At 45.5% G+C, this 19763-nt stretch overlaps 2 protein-coding genes across 2 annotated transcripts in view; one reads left to right on the top strand and one right to left on the bottom strand.

Moving 5' to 3' along the window:
• Positions 1-19763, bottom strand: part of LOXHD1 (lipoxygenase homology domains 1) — a 194280-nt gene that overhangs the window by 85274 nt on the left and 89243 nt on the right. The window contains exons 13-17 of the mRNA XM_037806213.1: positions 12081-12235; positions 10315-10475; positions 4907-4983; positions 2788-2984; positions 233-425 (exon numbers count right to left, since the gene is read on the bottom strand). Of these exons, the coding sequence (XP_037662141.1) occupies positions 233-425; positions 2788-2984; positions 4907-4983; positions 10315-10475; positions 12081-12235 (783 nt within the window). The remainder of the gene's footprint in view (positions 1-232; positions 426-2787; positions 2985-4906; positions 4984-10314; positions 10476-12080; positions 12236-19763) is intronic.
• The window catches only part of RNF165 (ring finger protein 165), a 258137-nt gene that overhangs the window by 199466 nt on the left and 38908 nt on the right, over positions 1-19763 (top strand). The window lies entirely within an intron of this gene.

Genomic DNA, 19763 nt, shown 5'->3' with positions numbered 1-19763 from the left:
ATTCAATTTCTGCCTTTATCCACCCAAAAATGTTTCATTCCAAGACCTCAGTTTCCCCATCTGTAAAGTGAGTCTTTTGTCCTTCCAGAACCATGGTACTGGAGGCAACTGGAAGCCCCAATCATCTCCCTGCAGGACCTCCCATGGAGACCCCATATTCCCTCATCCTTCCCCATTGCCGCATCCCACACGGAAAACAATATTGATGGCCCCACCACCACGTCCTCCATACATTTCTGGATCTCCACGACCTCGCTGGGATAGAGCTCCACCTCCAGGCGCCTATCGGCCTGGTTCTTGTCCAGCCAGCGGTTGACTGGGAAGTTGTACTGCTTGCCTTGGCGGGGCACGCGGATCTGCACACTGCCCAGGAACCAGCCGGCATGCATGCCTGTGCTGTCATGCCCGATGACCAGCCGGTTGATCTGGAAGGAAACCCGGGGTGGAGGCAAGCAAGGAGCCAGTGTGGAAGAACCACAAGTGCCCAGAAACTTCCACACCTCTGTATCTATGTCCCCAAACACCAGCCCCAAAGTTCTCCTAATCCCGGGTCCCCTGTACCCCAAAAGAGGGAGGCAGCAGGAGGCTGGGTTCCAGGCCCGTCCCCACCATCAGCCCTGTGGGCTACCAGGACATCACTTCTCCTACCTGGAGTTTCCATTTCCTTCTCTCTAGCCCAGCTCATCCCTGGGGAAGTTGTGAGAAGCTAGTGGAAGAACAGATGGGGCATGGACTTCGAAAGCACCAGTATGTTTTTTATAATATTAGATTGTGGCAGCACAAGAAAGCAAATACTCAAAATGTTTACCACTGGCTTCTGACAGCTGGGTTATGGGTTTTGTTTTATTTTAAACAATACACTATCCCCACTGGTGCATATTTCTGCACTTCTTCTTTGACATGCCCAAGCTGCAGTGACAGAATATGCAGACAAACTCTCAGGGTGTATGGTTCCCTGTCCAGTTCCTCCCTCTCGCTCTTTGCACCTGAGGAACATTATCTCTTTCTAATAGCAACTCCACAGTCCAGAGAATTGTAACAGCTTTGACCATGGGCACTTTAGAAGACAACTAGGGTGACCATGGGACCATCTGCATTTGTACAGATTTTCAACCCTCAAATTGCTTTTAGGTTTTTGAGAAATGTTGTATACAGGACAATTCTAACACATGGTGGAATTTTTGGATGGTCTTTGAGACCCTCTCTAGCCCTGAGATTTTCTCTGAAATGACTTGGAGGGGCAGCACTACTCTAGCCATTGACTCTGGTGCCCAAGGGCTAGATTTAGAAAATTGCCCCTGAAAGCCCTGCTGTTGGTCTTGCTCTTACGAGTTCTAAGTGCCTCTTTGCAGCCAGCAGTGGAAACACCACCACAGCTGAGGGCAAGTAACCCTGTCTCCTGGAATTGTCAGAAGGAACACAGCCATGTAGCCTGAGAGCCCTTGTGGGTGTATGCCCAGGGACAGAGTGTGACAATGGTCTCCCTGTGAAAGTCCCAGGAAGGAAGTAGCTGGAAAGGAAGGACAGGGGAAGCGGTCTTCTATCTGGTCCAACTGAAATCTCCTTAAGGGCAGGGACCATCTTTCTATCCTACACACCATGCACAGCACGGGCCTTAGCATAGTTGTGTAAATACCAGCTAACGTTTATTGAGCACTTACTGTGTGCCAGGAACTGCATGTAGGTGCTGTAAGTGTTTGTGATGCTGCAAACAATCTCATTAGGAGGTCCTATTTTACAAATGAGGAAACTGAGACAGAGATTAAGTAACTTGCCCAAGGTCACTCAGCAGGTAAGTGGGAAAACTGGGCTTCCAACCCAGGCAGGCAGCAGCCAGAGCCCAGGTTCCCAACCATTTGGCCGCACTGCTTGTTGAGGGTATTTCAGACACACAGGGAAGGCCAGAGTACCCTCTCATTGCCATCCCATCCCCTCAGATATCTCATTTATCCACTGGCTGCTGCCAGAGATCTTTTAGTAAGGGGAAAAAGCATTTCACTCAACAATTACTATATAAATACATTTTGATCAAGGAAAGCTTGGTTTGAGCTCATTAACGTCAAGGCATAAATGACTGAAACAAGTGCATTTTGATGGGAGAAGAGATTCCGAGGACCCAGGGCACCTAAAATAGGGTGGTGCTCCCAGAGAAGGCCTGAGGGGGGCAGGTGGTAACACAAAGCCCAATTCAGACATTTCTAGGGACAATCCCACTGCTCAAGCCCAGTGCTTAGACTGTGTTTCTCCAGGTGGGGGGCTCAGACTGCCTACAGCAGGGCCATCTGGGACCTTGCTAATGCCAATCCTTGGAGCTCATTTTTTAAGGCAGAATCTCTCCAGTGGGCCTGGGAATCTGCATGGAAACCAACTTGCCAGGCACAATCCTGATGCACACTCAAGAGGTGGAAAGTATTTTCAGTCCCTTTTTTCATTTCTTTCCTGCCCTCTTTTTCGTTTCCTGCATCCAATGGCCCTTCTTCAGTATCTGTGACCCAGGTACATTGGTTGCGGTGACTCTTGCAAATAAAGGAAATGAGGGGACCACAGCCACTAAAAACGAACATCTTATTCCCAAAGAGACTCTGGACGTTTACCCATTGTTCTCACATCTTCAGCTGCTCTAAATCCCAGCTGTAAAGCACCGTGCCTTGGTAACAACTCCAAAATGGGCATTTTCCTTTCAGAATGGGTTCATATGTGTGTATGTGAGTGTGTGTGGCCATGTGTGGGGGTGTATGTAGGGGAATGGGTGAGATGATGTCACACAGCCTCAGAAAGGAGACTTACAGTTCCAATGTTCAGGGTCTCCAGGGTAAACTCATCTACCCGGCTACGTTCAAAATAGTCTTTCAGGTTGTTGTCAGAGACGAGAAGAACTTGCTTGATGGTGTCTGATTTATCCCCATAGAGCTTGACGTAGACTCTGGAATCTGTACTGGCCCCAGAGATGTCCCCAGTCTTCAAGCTGATGTGATAGCGAAAGTCTGAACAGTCCGAGGCAGGAGGGAGGAGGGGAGGGGGTTAGTGCAAGGCGAGCAGAAGGAACGCAGGAGGGTGGCCTGGAATCAGAGGGGAGGGGCACCAGGCTGGGAGTCGGGAAGCACAGACCCCTGCTCTCTCTAGGGAGCCCTGGGACTTGGAGCAGGCACTCCCTCCACCCCCGTTGAGTCCCCTCATCTACAAAATGGGAATCTGATATCCCACAATCTGATATCCCACAATGTGTGAATGGGCTGAGAACAGGAAAGCTTGCAAATCACAGGCAAGAATACCAAAATGTAAGAGGTTGAAAGGCTCTAAAGCCCAACTTCTCCTCTGATGGACAAGAAAATTGAGACAAAGTGAGCATCAAGCTTCACCAGTCAGTGTTTAGCACATTATATATACAGTATATATAGATTTATATATATAATTGCTAAGTATTCTTACCCCGGATTTACAGATGAGGAAACCAATGGTTATGGGTTTGGCACAAATTGGCAACAGTCAGGAAGTAGCCAGCCAGGAGTGAAATCCTAACATGGAGCCAAAGCCCCCTGCTCTTAAGGGGGACACCATGCTGATGTTACTCCATTTGATCACACAGAAAGGTGTGTGCCATCAGTGTGCAAAGAAGGATAAAAATGCCTGAGGAAAAGGGAAGTGACAGGATGACATGAGCCAAGACCCAAAGTCCTATAGGTTTGTTCCAGGGAAGTGTCTTGGGGAATGAAGAAGAAAGCATTGAGAAGGCAAGTGATGCAAATTCCAAGTCCACCATTCTTTGCTGTCTTAGGGCCTTCTGGCTAGGAAGAAAGATTGCCATAAAATCAACTGAGCACACTTGCCCTGGTGGCCAGATCTCCAGGCAGTCTGGACACTGGTAAAAGGCGAGACAGGGTGTCTAGTCCAGATCAGCTGTGCCAGGGACATCTGAAGGTACTTGAGGAAATGTCTTTTTCCTTGTAGAAACATGTAGCAGGAACTGGGAAGAGGACTCTTCTTTGCAACATTTCCATCTAAACCCTTTCAAAGGCTCTGACTCAGGAAGCAGGGGGCCTGGGAGGCCCTGTCCATATGGTGGAGGGGCTTGTCGAAGTGGGAAGAGCAGGAACCTGACAGCAAAGACATCTTGGGTCCTGGTCCCAGCCCAATCACTGACCACAGACCTGGGTGAACCAGGTGGGTCCCCTCTCCCCAGAGGTCAGCTATGAACTGAGGAACCCTCTTAGACCATCTCTTATGGTCCTTCCCAGCTTTAAAATTCTGTAAGACTGGACACTCTAGTCCCAACTCTGCGATTTTCTGAATAATCTCAGAAAGACATTTAGCTGCTCCAGATCTCAGTTTCCCCCTCTGACAAATGGCTGTAACAACATGAGCTCTGCCTGCCTCTTAGCTATTATAGGGCTCAATTGAGGTAATAAATGAGAAACATGACATGTTCGTATTGCTGAGGATTCTGGAGATAAGTTTCTTTTAGAGTTGTCTACAGCTCATGATCAAACCTAGGCACTTGAAGAAACGTCATCCACTAAGGAAAATCTCCAGAAAAATACTTGGCATTTAAAAAAAGAGAGTACTCATTTGACAACCCCTTCCAAACATGTCTATCTTCACAGGCTCTGAGTGACAGTGTCCCCAACCCCTGGCACCATTAGTCATCTGCTTGTGCTTGTTCCTCTTCTCTGCAGTGGCCCATCTGAGTTCAGGACCTCTACCCAAGGCCACACAGAGACTGTGTGCACCAGCACAGACAGATAAGACCTTCCCAGATCCTCTCCCAGAGCCTCTCTCTCCCCTCCCTTTCCAGGGCTGCCTCCATGAAAGGAAGTGGGTGCTTTCTTCAAGGAAGGATGCCTGCCTCACCAAGGGCACAACCCCCACCCAACCATCAGGAAGCCAGGCTTCCCCGGGGACAACTTACTCCTCAGGGTCGCATTGCTGTCACTGGGCAGCAATTCTCGGACCAACTGCCCATCATCCTTATCTTTGTCCAGCCACCTGGTGAGCAAATAAGGGAATTAATGTCAGCTCTTTGAGTGGGGCAGGCAGACAGCCAAACCACCACACGATCAGTACAGAGTCACCAGTGAGGTCAGTGCTTTGAAACAGAAAAGGCAAATGGTTCCCTAAGAGCTTAGAACAATGGAACCCAACCCAGATCGAGAAGGGAGGATTCCCCTAAGGAGCTGATGTTTGAGCTGAGATTTCAGGGATGAAAAGATATTAATTGGGAGAAGAGAGAAAGAGCATCCCAAGGGAGCTTCCCAGGCTGGGATGGAACAGAGCCTCCAGGAGCTCAGCAAAGGCCAATGGGAATGGCAAGCAGTGAGTGATGGGTAGAGTGCTGCTGGGGTCACATGATGCAGCGCCTTGGGAATCATGGTAAAAAGTTTGTCCTAATGCTGCGAACACCCATGTCATTGTTATCATCAAAACAACCACCTTTTCTTCTAAGAGCCCACGATGTGCTGAGGGATCTGGGTCAGGGAGAAGATGGAGTAGATACATATTAGGATAAATAAGACACAGACCAGTCCTTAGAAAACCTAAGGTCTAGTTCAGAAAACAGGATAGACTGGCAGAGCACTGAAGACCAAGACAAGGATGGATGTTCAACCAATTGAGAGAAATGAGAAGGATCCGTGGTGAAGGGGCCTTGAGTGAGATTTGCCTTCAAGGAGCAGCTGGGTTGTGCCCTTCATGGCTGGTGTTTTGACAGCTGTGACTCATCAATAAATCAGTGACCCAGAGTCCCAGGTCTCTGCTGGGACCATCCACCAAGGAGAAAGGCATCAGATCAATTCACCTGAAAAGCACCTTTCCCACTGAGCAAGAAGACCCAGCCAGAGAAATCAGACAGTTCTGCAAGCACATATTGCCAAGGCCCCAGTCCTCAAGATTTTCTGTGATATGGCACTAAAGGCAACAGAGTAGACAACCTCAGTGTTCTCCAGGGCATTGGAGAAACAAGGACATTTGCCTCTTGACCAAAGCATCTCCCCATTTGTCTACTTGGTGCTTCTCTTCTCAGACCACTCCTACTACATTCCTGTTAGGGGAGGCAATTCCCAAGCCACTGAGCCTATTGAGGAAGCTGTGATGGTTAGGTTCATGTGTCAACTTGGCCAGGTGATGGTACCCAGGTGTCTGGTCAAGCAAGCACTGGCCTAACCATTACTGCAAGGACCTTTGTGGCTGGTTAATAAACCAGAAGGCTGGTTTATTAATTAAATCATCAGTCAATTGGCTGCAGCTGTGACTGATTACATCAATGAAGGGCATGTCTTCCACAATGAGAGAATGCAATCAGCTGGATTTAATCCAATCAGTTGAAGACTTTTAAGCGAGACAGATAGAGGACCTTCACCTCTTCTTCGGCTGAATAGCGAAGCATTTATTTCCTGAGGAGCTCATCGAAGTTGCCAGTTCGTTCCCTCAGTTCGTTCATCAAAGTTGCCAGTTTGCTGCCTGAGGAGTTCATCGAACATCTTCGTTGGAGTTGCCAGTATGCTGCCTGCCCTATGGAATTTGGACTCGTGCATACCCACAGTTGCATGAGACATTTTTATAAATCTGATATTTATAGATATCTCTTGTTGATTCTGTTTCCCTAGAGAACCCTAACTAATACAGAAGCCAAGGCCATTGCTTCCTTCCTAGCCCTCCTGACTCGGAGCTCAGTCCTCACTAAACCTCAGTCCTCTCTGCCAATATACCACACACATCCCAGGGCCAACACCGCATCCCATCTCTTGCTCTCTCCTTCCCCAAACACCAAGTATACATCCCCATGGAACCTTGCTCTGAGTTGGCTGTTATCACTAAAATGTTAGCTGACACCTAAGTTGTGATATTTCCCATGGGCTTTGGTGCTATGAGTCTAGAATGCAAAAAAACACATTTGAGATTCTAGGAGATGAAGATCCAATGGTGGAATTTTAGGCATTGAGGACAGGGGAAGAGTAAGATATTAGGAAGCAGGGACTACTGGCTAGGGCCCCTCAAGTCAACCTGCTAGGCAGCCTCCCCATTCCTGTCCTGCTGAGTTCCCCCGGCATCTCCCACAGACCCTTGGCTGCAAAGGAAAGGGGTAAGGGAGGCCTGGCTACGTGTCCACAGAGAGGAAAGGGATGAAAAATCAGCAGGTCCTTGTCCATAGGAAAAACCTGTTCTCCCTCCCTCACTTTCTCCACCATCTATCAATCCCAGCCCTTCCCCAGCAGTAAAAGAAACCATGACTCGTCAATTCATCTCTGCCTAAATACTCACAGGATATTAATAGATACTTCCAAATCTAGCATTTCTCTTTCTGCTTCAAACACTTCAGCCCAGTTTCAGAGTGAGAAGTTGCTAAATGGATGAGCCAGTCTGCCTGTGATTTTATTACTCTTGCCCTGAGCTCACAGGAGTGTATGCACACACACACATACACATACCCCTACACACACCTGCTATAGCCAAGACGCTTACCAATTTCTAATCCTGGCAGAGACCTTTTGGTAAGTAGGCCTGGTTTGTCCTCCTCTCTCAGGGAGTTACAAAACAGCTCAGGTGAAAAAAGAAGCAGGGTGTAAGCTCAGGCTCTACCTCCAGGTTCTTTAAAGTCCTCCAAGGTCCTGAGTTGGCAAATCCATTCCCACACACCTTAGCAAGACATAAGAATCCATTTTCTCAAAACTACTTGAATTCGTGTTTGTGGGGCTCTTGGGTGTCTGGGGGTTGAGGTGCCTCAGCTCCTGTTCTGTCCTGTGTTTCCTGGGTACTCCTTTCAAAGTGCAAGCCCATCACTTTCTCATCTCATCGTCACCATCACCATAAGACGCAAGTTGGTCAGAAAGACACAAAGTAAGAGATTCATTCAAAGTCACAGCCAGTGAGGAGCCAGACTCCTGGCACCATGCAGGTGACTGTGGACAAACCAACTTCTTCCTCATCCCCTTTCCAAGCTCCTCCTGCTCTTCCTGAACCATCCTAGCCTCCATCCTCACCGTTTTCTTTATGCTCTCCCTAAAGGATCCTATCCATTTCCCTCACTTTAAATTCCATCTCTGTGCTCTTATTCCTTGAATTTATTTTCCAAGGCCTGACTTTTCTGGGCTCCAATCTGCCTACTCGGCTCACAGGCATCTCAAACTTAACAAGTCCTGAATAAACCTCCAGGGTCCAGCCCCATCCCCACCTCTCAACACTTCTTCCTCCAGCTTCCCCATTTCAGTAGAGAATATTTCCTTCTACCCATTTTCCAGAGGAGCAACCTGGAAATTGTCTTCAATTCTCCTGTCTCTTATAAGCAAGTCCTATGACCTCTGCCTCCAGAATCCATCTGTCATAGAGCTCCTTCTCCCCATCTTCACTGCCACCACCAAGAGCCAAGCCAACACCACTGGCTGCTTGGACTCCACAAAGCCTCCTACGGGTCCTGTGGGCTCCCTGCATTCTGGCCTCCACCCATCCACTAGAGAGATCTTCCTAAAATGTAAAAACCCTGCAGGACACTGGCCTCTGTCCACCAATGACCATACATGGTAGCCCCTCTCCTTTATTCACTTGCCTCGGTCTCACTGCAGTTCTAGAACACTCATGCTCTTTCCCTCGGCACTCTCCTGTTCATCCCACAGAAAGTCAGCTTCCATGTGCCCTCTTCAGACGGGGCTTCTCCATCTCTAACCCACTCTGTCTCAGTCTGGCCACTTCCATCAGCTCTGCCACCATTTTGCATTCCTTTCATCCACTCCTCACAGTTTGTAATTATGACTTGCTTTATTCGCTTGCTTATTGTCTGTTTCCCCTCTAGACTATAAGCTCCATGATGACAGGGGTCACATATATAGTAGGCACTGACTAAACACATTTTGAATGCATGAGAAGAATGAAGGCTCTTTCTTTCAGCCTCCCACCCAGTGATTGATTCGAAGAAAGACCAGAACATCTCCCCCACCACCATCACTATTCCCTGTGGCTTAAGAGACTCAGGGCTCACACTCGGCTTTCTCCCAGCCCATCCTTCTTCTCACTGTTTCCCCACATGCCAGAGTACCTCTTGGCGCCTCTGAATGAGCCACCCTCTTTGCAGGATGCCTCACGCCAGGTCTCTAGCCTGGAGAAGCCACTCTCTCTCCTTCTCGCCATCCATTGTCTTTCTGATCCCCCTTCAACGCCCAGGTCCACCTTTCTGGAAATCTTCCCTGGCCTCCCTGACCCTTACTCTTTGCCCTCTATTAGTGTTACTCATTCAGGTCTGCTTATGTTATAACTTATCTCTCAAATGCAAACGCTTGTAATACTAACAGTGGTGATACTTAGAAGACTGCAGAGCCCTTTGCCATATAACAATTGGTTTCACAATCAGTGTCCCATGGGATCCTCCTAGGGGCCTTCCATGGCTCAGAAGCTTCTCTGCCTGAGCTCCCGGAGCAGGGAGCATTCAGCTGTAGCAAATGTGTGCCTGAGTGCACATGTGTGTACATGAGTGCATTTGTGCTCCTGGTTAGCAAAAGAGTAGTACATCCACTGTGGGGCTGTCGTGCAGGTTTGCCCCCATCCACTCCAAGGGGGCTGCCATTAGTGCAGCCACCTCGAGGAGCCCTGGGCCAGCGCTTCATGAAGTGAGCTTGGGCTCACGCAGGTGCAGAACTCAGTCTTGATACTGGGATTTGCCGAGTCCAGCGGTCTCATGCTCCAAGTTAAGACTCCTGCATCCACCTCCTAATATTGCTACAGGTGGATGTGAAGGGTCACCTTGATAGCCCAAAAACCACTGATTCTGCCCCTTGCTCTAAGATGATGCTCTCACCAACTACTAGAAGTTGACAGGAGCCCAAACTGGCTATGAGAGAGATCCTCAACCAAATGCATAAGAAAAAGGAGAAAAGAAGCTTTTCAACTCACTAGTAAGCCAGGGACAAGAAAAGAAAATGAAGTAAGTTACAAAAGAGGCCAACAGGAAAGAGATGTGATCAGAAGGCTATCCAAATAAGACCCCTTTGATTCAAAAGTTTAATTCAGCAAATAACTAGCTCTCCGAAGTAACTTGCAGTTTAAATTCTGAAATTGTCATATTTTCTCATCAAAAAAACAGACATTTTGGTACTTGACTATTAGAACAGCATTTCATTGGAACACCCCTGCAGGTGTGTCATCTGCAGTGGGGATGGGGGTGGAGGATGGGATGTGAGACAGGGGCCTCGGCACCCAGCAGGGCCACCTCCTTCTTGCACCCACTACACCGTGAGGCCACTATTTTGCTCTCTGGTCCTGGTAGGAGGGCTGCGTCATCCCAAAGCTCCAGGACCAAAACCTGAGGACAAAAAGCTGGTGGGACCCAGGTACCTGCCGCACGGAAACTCCACGTTGTCGCTCTCAGGCTGCCCCTCCTCTCTCAGCAGCACCCGCTCCAGGTACCAGCCGCTGCCCGCGCCTTTGCCATCGTGCCTGATCCTCACCCGCCTCACCTTCCGCAGGGTCACAGCCTCGATGGTGAACTCGTCAGCCTGCCCAAGGAAAAGAGGCAGCCAAGGCCCAGGCCCAGAACTCAGCAAGGCCTGCTCCCATAGGTCGGGCTGCTGGACTTCCACAGGCAGGACAAGGACGCCCCATAAAGCAAGAGTGGGGGATTGCAGGACAGCTCTCACTGCTCCCCCAATTCCTCCCACTGGAACAGCATATTATGTCAAGTCCCCAATATTTGAGAGCTGTAATTTTTTTGGTCAAAAATGGCCCTTCCCTAGGATTCAAAAATTGGCAACTTCCCCTGGAAGGACAAACATGCCCCGGTGTTGTACGTCACTAATCATTTATCATGAATTAATTCCTTGGCTTCTTGCTACAGAAAGACACTGGCCACTTTTAGAGGAGAGGAATGATTTGAGTTGATTGGGGGGGACCAAGTGGTCTTGCTTATTTCACAGTTTTGCCTGCCAATGAGGCAGCAAAAATGCAGCAGGGACTGGGAGGGGCGGGATTTGATGGAAAACAGAGTCAGAAAATGAAGAAGTTCGAGTAGAAAAGAGTGGAGAGAAAGGAGGGTGGGAAGAAGAGTGAAATAAAAAGCTATGTGAAGTAAAGTCACCCCTTCCTCATCTCCCCAAAGGAATCTGAGTCTGCCCACAGCCTCCTCCTCAAATTATTTTTGCCACCACAGTCTTCTTGTGCCCACGACCCCCAGCACAAGGCCAGCGTGGACTGGCCCTCAGAGAGGCTCCACTCACGGCCCAGGGTTTAGCCTGTGCTCCCCAAGAAGAGGCAGCAGAGGAAGGAGGCCGAGTGAGGGTTATGCTCATGTGACAACAGTCTGCAAATCGCCTTCACCTGGGTGAGCTTCCGAGAGCCTCGCATTATTGCAAATTTTCTTTACTGAGCACCTACTGTGTGCTTGGGCAGTTCTGATGCATGTGCAACACACCCACCACCCCTAATCCTCGGAACACCCCTGCCACAGTTGGGCCTCCTTTCCTTCACTTTACAGGGGGAAACTGAGGCTTGGGGAAATGAAGCAATTGGCCCAAGGCTGGATTCTCCCCCAGATCTGTCTAACCCTCTCCCCATTGCGCTGCATGGCCTCCCCAGTGAACCCTTTTGATGGCTGGGAACCAGGAAGCAGAGGGAACACCCAGCACATTCACAACAAGAGAGCAAAACCCTGTGCTCCCACCTCCACACTTAAGGCTCTTGCCTGGTTACTCTTTCCAAAAGGGCACGAGGCATCAGCAACCATAAGTGGAGGTGACCCTCAGGTGCCCCAGCTTTTCTCCAGCCTGGGTCATCTCGTCCACACCTCAGGTGCCCTGTGTCCTTCCCTGTCCTCCCATTTATGACATAAGAAAGATGCTGCTCCCACCTCTGCCCTCTTCCCAAAGCTGCCCTCCTTGGTAGGAAGGGGGGGCTCTGCTGGTGGATGAGGGGAAGGCCAAATGCCCAGGGACCAAGCAAACCAGGCACTGCCAAGCCCCCCTCCCCCAGGGAGTGCTGCTGGGATCCCTACTCCCCTCCCCTCCCCCAGAGCAAGCCTTTCTGATGGCTGAGGCCCCAGAACCAGAGCAGGGAAGGCATGGAAAGGGGAATGGAGGTTGGGAGGGGGGCACACTGCTGAAACTTACACTGCCCTTTTCAAACATGTCGGTGTTATTCCTGCAGTTGTAGAGCCACCGCTCCCCCGTGTCCCCCACGTCACCATAAAGGCAGAGATAGACGTTGGCATCGGTTCCTGCACCTTCAAGTTCCCCAGTGCACACAGTCACACGGTACCGGACCACTGCAGGGCAGAGGGAGGGTCACCACTGGCTGACCCACAGTCCCCCACTCCCCAGCACAAGCCCAGAGCTCTGCCTCCTCCTCTCCCCCTGCTGTCATGCAGGGTGCCCCCGCTGCTTCCCAGGTCTATCCATATCCCTCCCCACCCCAGTGAAGGGCCGGCTCATCTACAGGCCTCTTGGCCTAGGCCAGAGGTTCCCAAACTGGGGCAATCATCAGAATTCCCTAGGAAAAAAATTATAAGAATTCAGATTCCTGAGCTCCACTTCAGACTTCTCAAATCTGAATCCACAGAGGTGGAAGCCCTAAATCTGCATTGATTACAAACTTCCCCAGGTGACTCGGATGCAGTTGGCCAGTGTTCGGAGTCCATGGGTCAAGCCAAGCATTCTGCCCATCCAGGAAACTCCTATGCCTTAGGTGGTTCTTTATGGACCAGGCTGAGCTGTCCCCTTCTCTTCAGAACTTCCCAGTGCCAAGGACATGTCAGGAAGAGAAGCAGAGAGAAAAGCACAGAAAGCAGCCACTGTGAGAAGGGGTAGTGGCTTCTTCCCACATTAAAAATGAGCAGCAGAGGAGGTAGACCTGCTTTCTGAAATATCTGTAACAAAGAGAATCAACCAGAGTGATGACATAGATTGTGACTGAAATAGGGAGGAATGGGGTGAGAGTGAAGATGATTTAGAAATGCAGAAAAGGCTGCTGTGAGGCAGTAATGTTTGGGTTAAAATGTTAATGCTAGAAGATGCAGCTGTAGGAAGCTCTGACAGAAAAGTGTTCTGGTAAGTGAAAAGGCCCCAGTGTGGGGATGACCAGTGTACACTGCAGGAGCAGAGAGAAGCCAATATGTCTGGACTGGAGGGAGTGGAAGGGGGAAGGAGATGAGGTACAGAGATGGACAGAGACATGGGGTATGACAGGTCAAGGTAAAAAAAATGGTTTCCTTTTTTTAAAATTTTTGTTTTTGTTTGTTCGTTTTTGTTTGTTTTCTGGGTTTTTTTTTTTTTTTTTTTTTTTTTTTTGCATAGTAGGAAGACTTTGGAGGGTTTTAAGCAAGGAAGCAACTTGATCTGTTCTGTTTTTGAAGAACATTCAGGTTGCCAGGTGGAAGATTGATTTGTAGAAGGAGTAAAATCAGAGAGGCCAGTTATTGGAATCATTAATCTAGATAGAATCATTAATTATCCAACTATCAGTCATTAATCCAACTATTGAATACTATCTAACTATTAATATTCCAATTAATGAATGGAATCATGACTCTACTCTAATCATAGCCTAGAAAATGGAGGTTGGTGCTAGGACTGGGAGAGCAGAGAGAAGTCGCTAGATTAGAGAGATGTTTGTGGAGGCAGAGCCAACAATCCTTGGTGATGGACTGAATAGCTGGTTGAGGAAAAGAGGGGAAAGAGGTTTTTGTTTTGGGAAACTAGGTGGACGGTGGTGCCAAGATGGGGTAGGGGAAGCCTGTGGAGGAAAGATGGGCTGTGCAATGGAAACAGGTTCTGTTTATTCATTACAAATTCAAGATGTCTACCAGACGTTTAAGAAGAGAGATCAGGAAGGCAGTTTAATATGTGAACCTGGAGGGTCAGAGCCGATAACTTCGTTCATCCTAGGCATTTAGACATAGTTAAAGCCACGGGGCCAGACAAGATCCTTAGGGAGAGAATTGAGACAAGGAGAGAAGAGAGCTGTCAAAATTAGGACACACTAGTGACTCGGACAGAGAAGGATCATCCAGTGAAGCAGGAGGAAAACATACTGATGGAAGTGTCTCTGAAGCTAAGAGAAAATTTCGAGAAGAAAGGCATGGTCATCTGGTATCAAATGCCACTGAGGACAGAGGGTGACCACTGAATCTGGCTACATGGAGAGCACTGGTGTCAATGATAAGAACAGCTTCGGTAAAATTGTGGGGAAAGGGAAGTACTATAGGAGGGATTTGAATAGAGAATGGGAAGTGAGAAAATGAATATAGCACCTAGATATAAATTCTTCCAAGAGGTCTTTTGTGAAGGAGAATAGAAAAGTGAAACAATAACTGGAGGGGAATATAGGATCTAGGGAAGTTTTATTCTTAAATCTTTAAGATGTGAGATACTAGATAGGAATAATTCTGTAGAGAAAAATAAAATGATGATGCAAGAGAGAGGAGAAATGCAACAGTGACATTCTTTAGGGAGAAATGGGGAGGATGTCCAGAGTACAAGTAGTGGAATGGTTTTGCTAGAGTTAAAGAAACTACAACAATGGAGACCAGAGGAGGAGAGATGTGTGGCCACAGAGACAGGCATAGGGTTGTGGGACAGCCTTGAGTACAAATCTTGATATGTTTGGCCATGAACCTAAAATGAGATCAGCCAACAAGGCTGCATGTTTTTATCTAGCAAGATTGCACAGCTGAGTTGGTCAGTAGGTAGATTTACACAGGCAAGCATGATAAAGGGATACAGGTGCAGGGAAGGTAAGGTGTATTATAATGGTGGCCCATGTAATCTGAGCTAGGTGTGGAGGAATTGAGGACAAGAGGAAGGTGCTAGCAAGGTTAATGGTGGAGGTCTTGATGAGGTCAAAAAATGTTAGGCTGGGGTACAGAAAAGGAAGTAGTGGTCAAATATAGGAGATGGGATGTTTGAGTAGAAGATTGGGATGTGGGCTAAAACCATTGTTGTGACTGGCTGGTGTGGAGTGGAAGCAAAAGAGCACTGGAGGTGAGGAAGTTAAGGACCTGAGAGATCAAGGGATCAAGTGGGCCATCCACATGGATGTTCAAGTTTCCAATATCGGTGACAAGAAAAGAAGTAGTTCAAAGAACTAAAGGAAACAATGCCTAAAGAATTAAAGAAAAGTATAAGAATGATGTCTCACCAAACAAAGAATACCAATAAAGAGATAGAAATTATTTTTTTAAAAAAAGAACCAAATACAAATTTTAGAGTTGAAAAGTACAATATATTCACTAGAGGGACTCAACAGAACATTTAAAAGAATCAGTGAACTTGAAGATATATTAATTAAGATTATCAAGTCTGAGGAGTATAATTTCAGAACATAATCGCTTTCCATTTAGCAATATTTATAGACAGATAACATAGCTATTATAGCTATTTTTAGACTAATGTATACAACGCTAGAAGGATGCAGATCACAATCCCAACACTAGCTTTTTTTCCTGCAGTATTAATTCTCTGCCTTACTCCCACCCCTCCAAACACTACAAATTAAGAAAGAGAAAAGAATGAAGAAAAATGAATGGAGTTGAATAGACCTCTGGGACACCATCAAGCTCACCAACATACACATAAAGGGAATCCCAGGAAGAGAAAGAAAGGATCAGAGAGTATATTTGAAGAAATAATGGCCCCAAATTCCCAAATTTGATGAAAAACATTGATCTACTCATCCAATAAGCTCAATGAACTTCAAGTAGGATAAACTCAAATGAGATCCGCACCTAGGCACATCACAGTCAAACTGCTGAAAGCCAAAAAAAAAAAAAATCTTGAAAGCCACAAGAGTAAAACAACTCATGTTTACAGGGGAGCCTCAACAGGATAACAGATGACTTCTCATTAGAAACCATGGAGGACAGAAGGCAACAGAATGATATATTCAAGGTGCTGAAAGGAACATATTGCTCCACCAAGAACTATATATTCAGCAAAACGATCCCTCAGAAATGAAGGAGCAATTAAGGCATTCCAAGAAAAACAAAAACTGAGAGAATTTGTCACTAGCAGACCTAGCCTATAAGAAAGACTAAAGGGAATCCTTCACACTGAAATGAAAGGACCTTAGACAGTAACTTGAATCCATCTGAAGAAATAAACAGCACCAGTAAAGGTAATGACAGGTAAATATAAGGCAGTAAAAAATGTATTTCTTGTGTGTAACTTTTTTCCCTCATATCTTATTTAAAAGACAACTGCATAAAGCAAAAAACATAAAACTATGTTGGTAGGATTATAAGGTATAACTATGTAATTTAATGATGATAGCATAAAGCAGGGGGAGGGAAAAAAGCTATATTGGTGCAATATTTTTGTATACTATTGAAATCAAATTGGTATTTCATCTGAACTAGAGTGTTATAAATTATGATGTTAATTTCAATCTCCATGGCAACCACTAAGAAAATAACTCAAAAAATATAGTAAAAGAAACAAGGGAACTAAAACAGTATTCTAGAAAATATCTACTGTACACAAAAGGAAGTAGCAATGGAAAAACAGAGTTACAAAAAAAAGACATTAAACATACAGAAAATGAATAGCAAAATGGCAGCTATACATCCTACTGTATCCATGATTACTGTAAACATAAATGGACTAAACACTTCAATCAAAAGCGGAGTGTTGTGGTCATTCTGCAGAGATGAGATGGGCCCTCCCACCCCAAATTTGCTTCAGATGTCAGACAGATGATGCCATACACACACCAAGAGTGAGTATAAGGTTATCACTCACAAAATGAGGTGCTCTGGCGAGGCTCCCAAGCAGGTAAAAAAATGTCGAGATGTAAGGACAGGTGACCAGCTTGTGATTTTATGGTGGTTAAGGGGTGAGGTTGAGGTAAGGGGTCCCTTGCATGGGCCAGGGCTTGCATGGTTCAAATTTTTACCAGTGCAAAGGGAGGAAGCATCTGAGCTTTCTTATCAACTTGCCCTGATGTGAGGCAAAAAGTTAAAGGGGAGGGGTGGAGCTTGAAAGCTGTCAGAGGTCAAACATCAGAATGAAATCAGACTCTATCACACAGATATTGGCAGAATGGATAAAAGAATTGTGATACAACTTTATGCTATCTACAAAACCCACAAAGAAGTTGGATTCAAAGACACAAATACATTGAAAATTTTAAAATGAGAAAAGATATATCATGCAAATAATAACCAAGAAAGAGCTAGAATGGCTATAATAATATCAGACAAAATAGATTTAAAGACAGAACTTGATACTAGAGACAAAAAAAGGACATTCTGTAATGATAAAAGGGTCATTCCATCAGGAAGGCATAACATTTATAAATATATATTCACCTAACAAAAGAGCCTCAAAGTATGTGAAGCAAAAACTGACAAACTTGGGACAGTTGGATAAAGCAACTAAGTCTATAGAACACTCCACCTAATAATAGCAAAATACAATTTTTCTTAAGTACATACAGAAAATTCTTCAGGATAGACCATATGGTAGCCCATAAAACAAACTTCAATAAGTTTAAGAGTACTGAAATCATACAAAGTATATTCTCTCATCACAATGGAATGAAATAAATTTAGAAATCAGTAACAATGAAATTTGTGAAATGCACAATTATAGGGAAATTTAACAATGTAATTCTAAATAACTGATTAGTCAAAAAGGAAATCACAAGGGAAATTCAAAAATACTGTAAGATGAATGCAGACAAAATCAATATAGAAAAACTTGTGGAATGATGTTAAAGCAGTGCTTAGAGGGAAATTTATAGCTGAAAATGCCTACATTAAAAAAGAAAAAAAGATCTCAGAGCAATAGTCTAACTGTACACCTTAAGGAACCAGAAAAATAAGAGCAAACTAAACTCAAAGCAACAGAAGTGAGAAAATAATAAATATTATAGTAGAGATAAATGAAATAGATCATAAAAAACAATAGAGAAAATCAACAAAACCAAGTAACAAACATTAGCTAGACTGCGAGAGAGAGAGAGGACTCAACTAAAATCAGGAATGAAAGAGAGGACATAACTACTGGCTTTACAAAATAAAAAGGATTGTAGATGAATACTACGAACATTTGTCAACATATTAGATAACTTAGACGAAATGGACAATAACCTAGAAACACAAACTACTTGCACTAGACTCAAGAAGAAAGAGAAAATCTGAATAGACCTAAAACAAGTAAAGTGATTGAATTCATAATCAAAAACCTCCCAACATAGAAAAGCTCAGGACCAGATGGCTTCACTGGTGAATTCTAACAAACATTTAAAGAAGAATTAACACCAATGTGATAGAGGATGGTCTGAGTACAGCCTGGCAACTTCCCTATGGCCCACAAATAAGCCCTATACTCAGGACTGTGTTACCTGGTTCCAGGATTAGATGATAAATGGGGGCTGGCCCTATCCCGGGAGTGCCTTGAGCGAAACCACATCACTTAGCAGATAATGGCTTTCCTACTTCCCCTATTGTCCTCAGCATATGTAAACATTCACCGGTGACAGTCTAGCTAAAGCATGTACAAATTATGGCATCCGACTCACCACCTCGCCACACCCCCATGATGGATCTATTCCTTGTGGCGAGGGAGCATGTCTTCCTCTACTATGCACAAGAAGTGTACATAGACCATCAACCGTAGATCAGTCCCATTGGCCGCGGGGACCGACTCCCACTAGTAAAGCTGGCCTTGCTCTGCCTCTTCTCTGTGTGAGTAAACATCTTTCCACAGTACTTGTGTGAGTCATGCTTTTGCTGGCGACCCCAACAGCTGCAAACCACGGAGTGGGTGGGGACCCTAGGGCTGCTGTTCTTGGGGCAGGCCTTGTTATATCTTGATACCCTCCACGTGATGTGACCCCTCCCTTGGAGGGGTCAGCTATTCTGACCAATAGTTTGGCAGAGCAACTAGGTGCTGACAGTTTGGCACAGTGAGCAATAGTTTTTGGAGCTTCACAGTCTAAAAACCAATTTCTCTCAAACTATCCCCCCAAATAGAAGAGAAATTAACACTCTCCAATTCATTCTTTTAGGCAAGTTTTACCCTGATACCAAAACCAGAGAAAGATATCACAAGAAAAGAAAACTATAGACCAATATCCCTCATGAACATAAACACAAAAACATTCAACAAAATACCAGCAAACTGAATCCAACATCATACAAAGGATTATACACCATGATCAAGTGGGATTTGTCCCAGGAACGCAAAGTTTGTTTAACATACAAAAATCAATCAATATAATACATTACATCAATAGAATAAAGGACAAAAACTGCATGATTATCTTCATAAATGCAGAAAAACCATTTAACAAAATCTAACACCCTTTCATGAGTTAAAAAAAAAAAAAAAATCAACAAACTAGGAGTAGAAGGGGATTTCCTTGACCTGAAAAGGCCATCTATGAAAAACCCACAACTAACATTATATTTGATGGTGAAAGATTTCATGTTTTTCTCCTAAGATCAGGAACAAGACAAGTATAACTGCTCTGACCACTTCTATCCAATATTATACTTGAGGTTCTCGGTAGGGTAATTTGGCAAGGAAAAGAAATAAAGGACATACAGATTAGAAAGGAAGAAGTAAAATGACCTCTATTTGCAGACCACATGATCTTGTATTTGGAAAATCCTAATGAATCTACTAAAAAACTAATAAATGAGTTCAGCAAGGTTGAAAGATACAAGATCAATATCCAAAAATCAGTTGCATTTCTTTATTTCTATACAGCATCAATGAAGTTTCTGAAAATGAAACAGAGAACAATTATATTCACAGTAGCACCAAAAAGAATAAAATACTTGGGAATAAATT

This window comes from Choloepus didactylus, chromosome 16 (assembly GCF_015220235.1).
Source record: "Choloepus didactylus isolate mChoDid1 chromosome 16, mChoDid1.pri, whole genome shotgun sequence".
Classification (NCBI taxonomy): Eukaryota; Metazoa; Chordata; class Mammalia; order Pilosa; family Megalonychidae; genus Choloepus; species Choloepus didactylus.
This window is presented reverse-complemented; position numbering and strand designations above follow the sequence as displayed.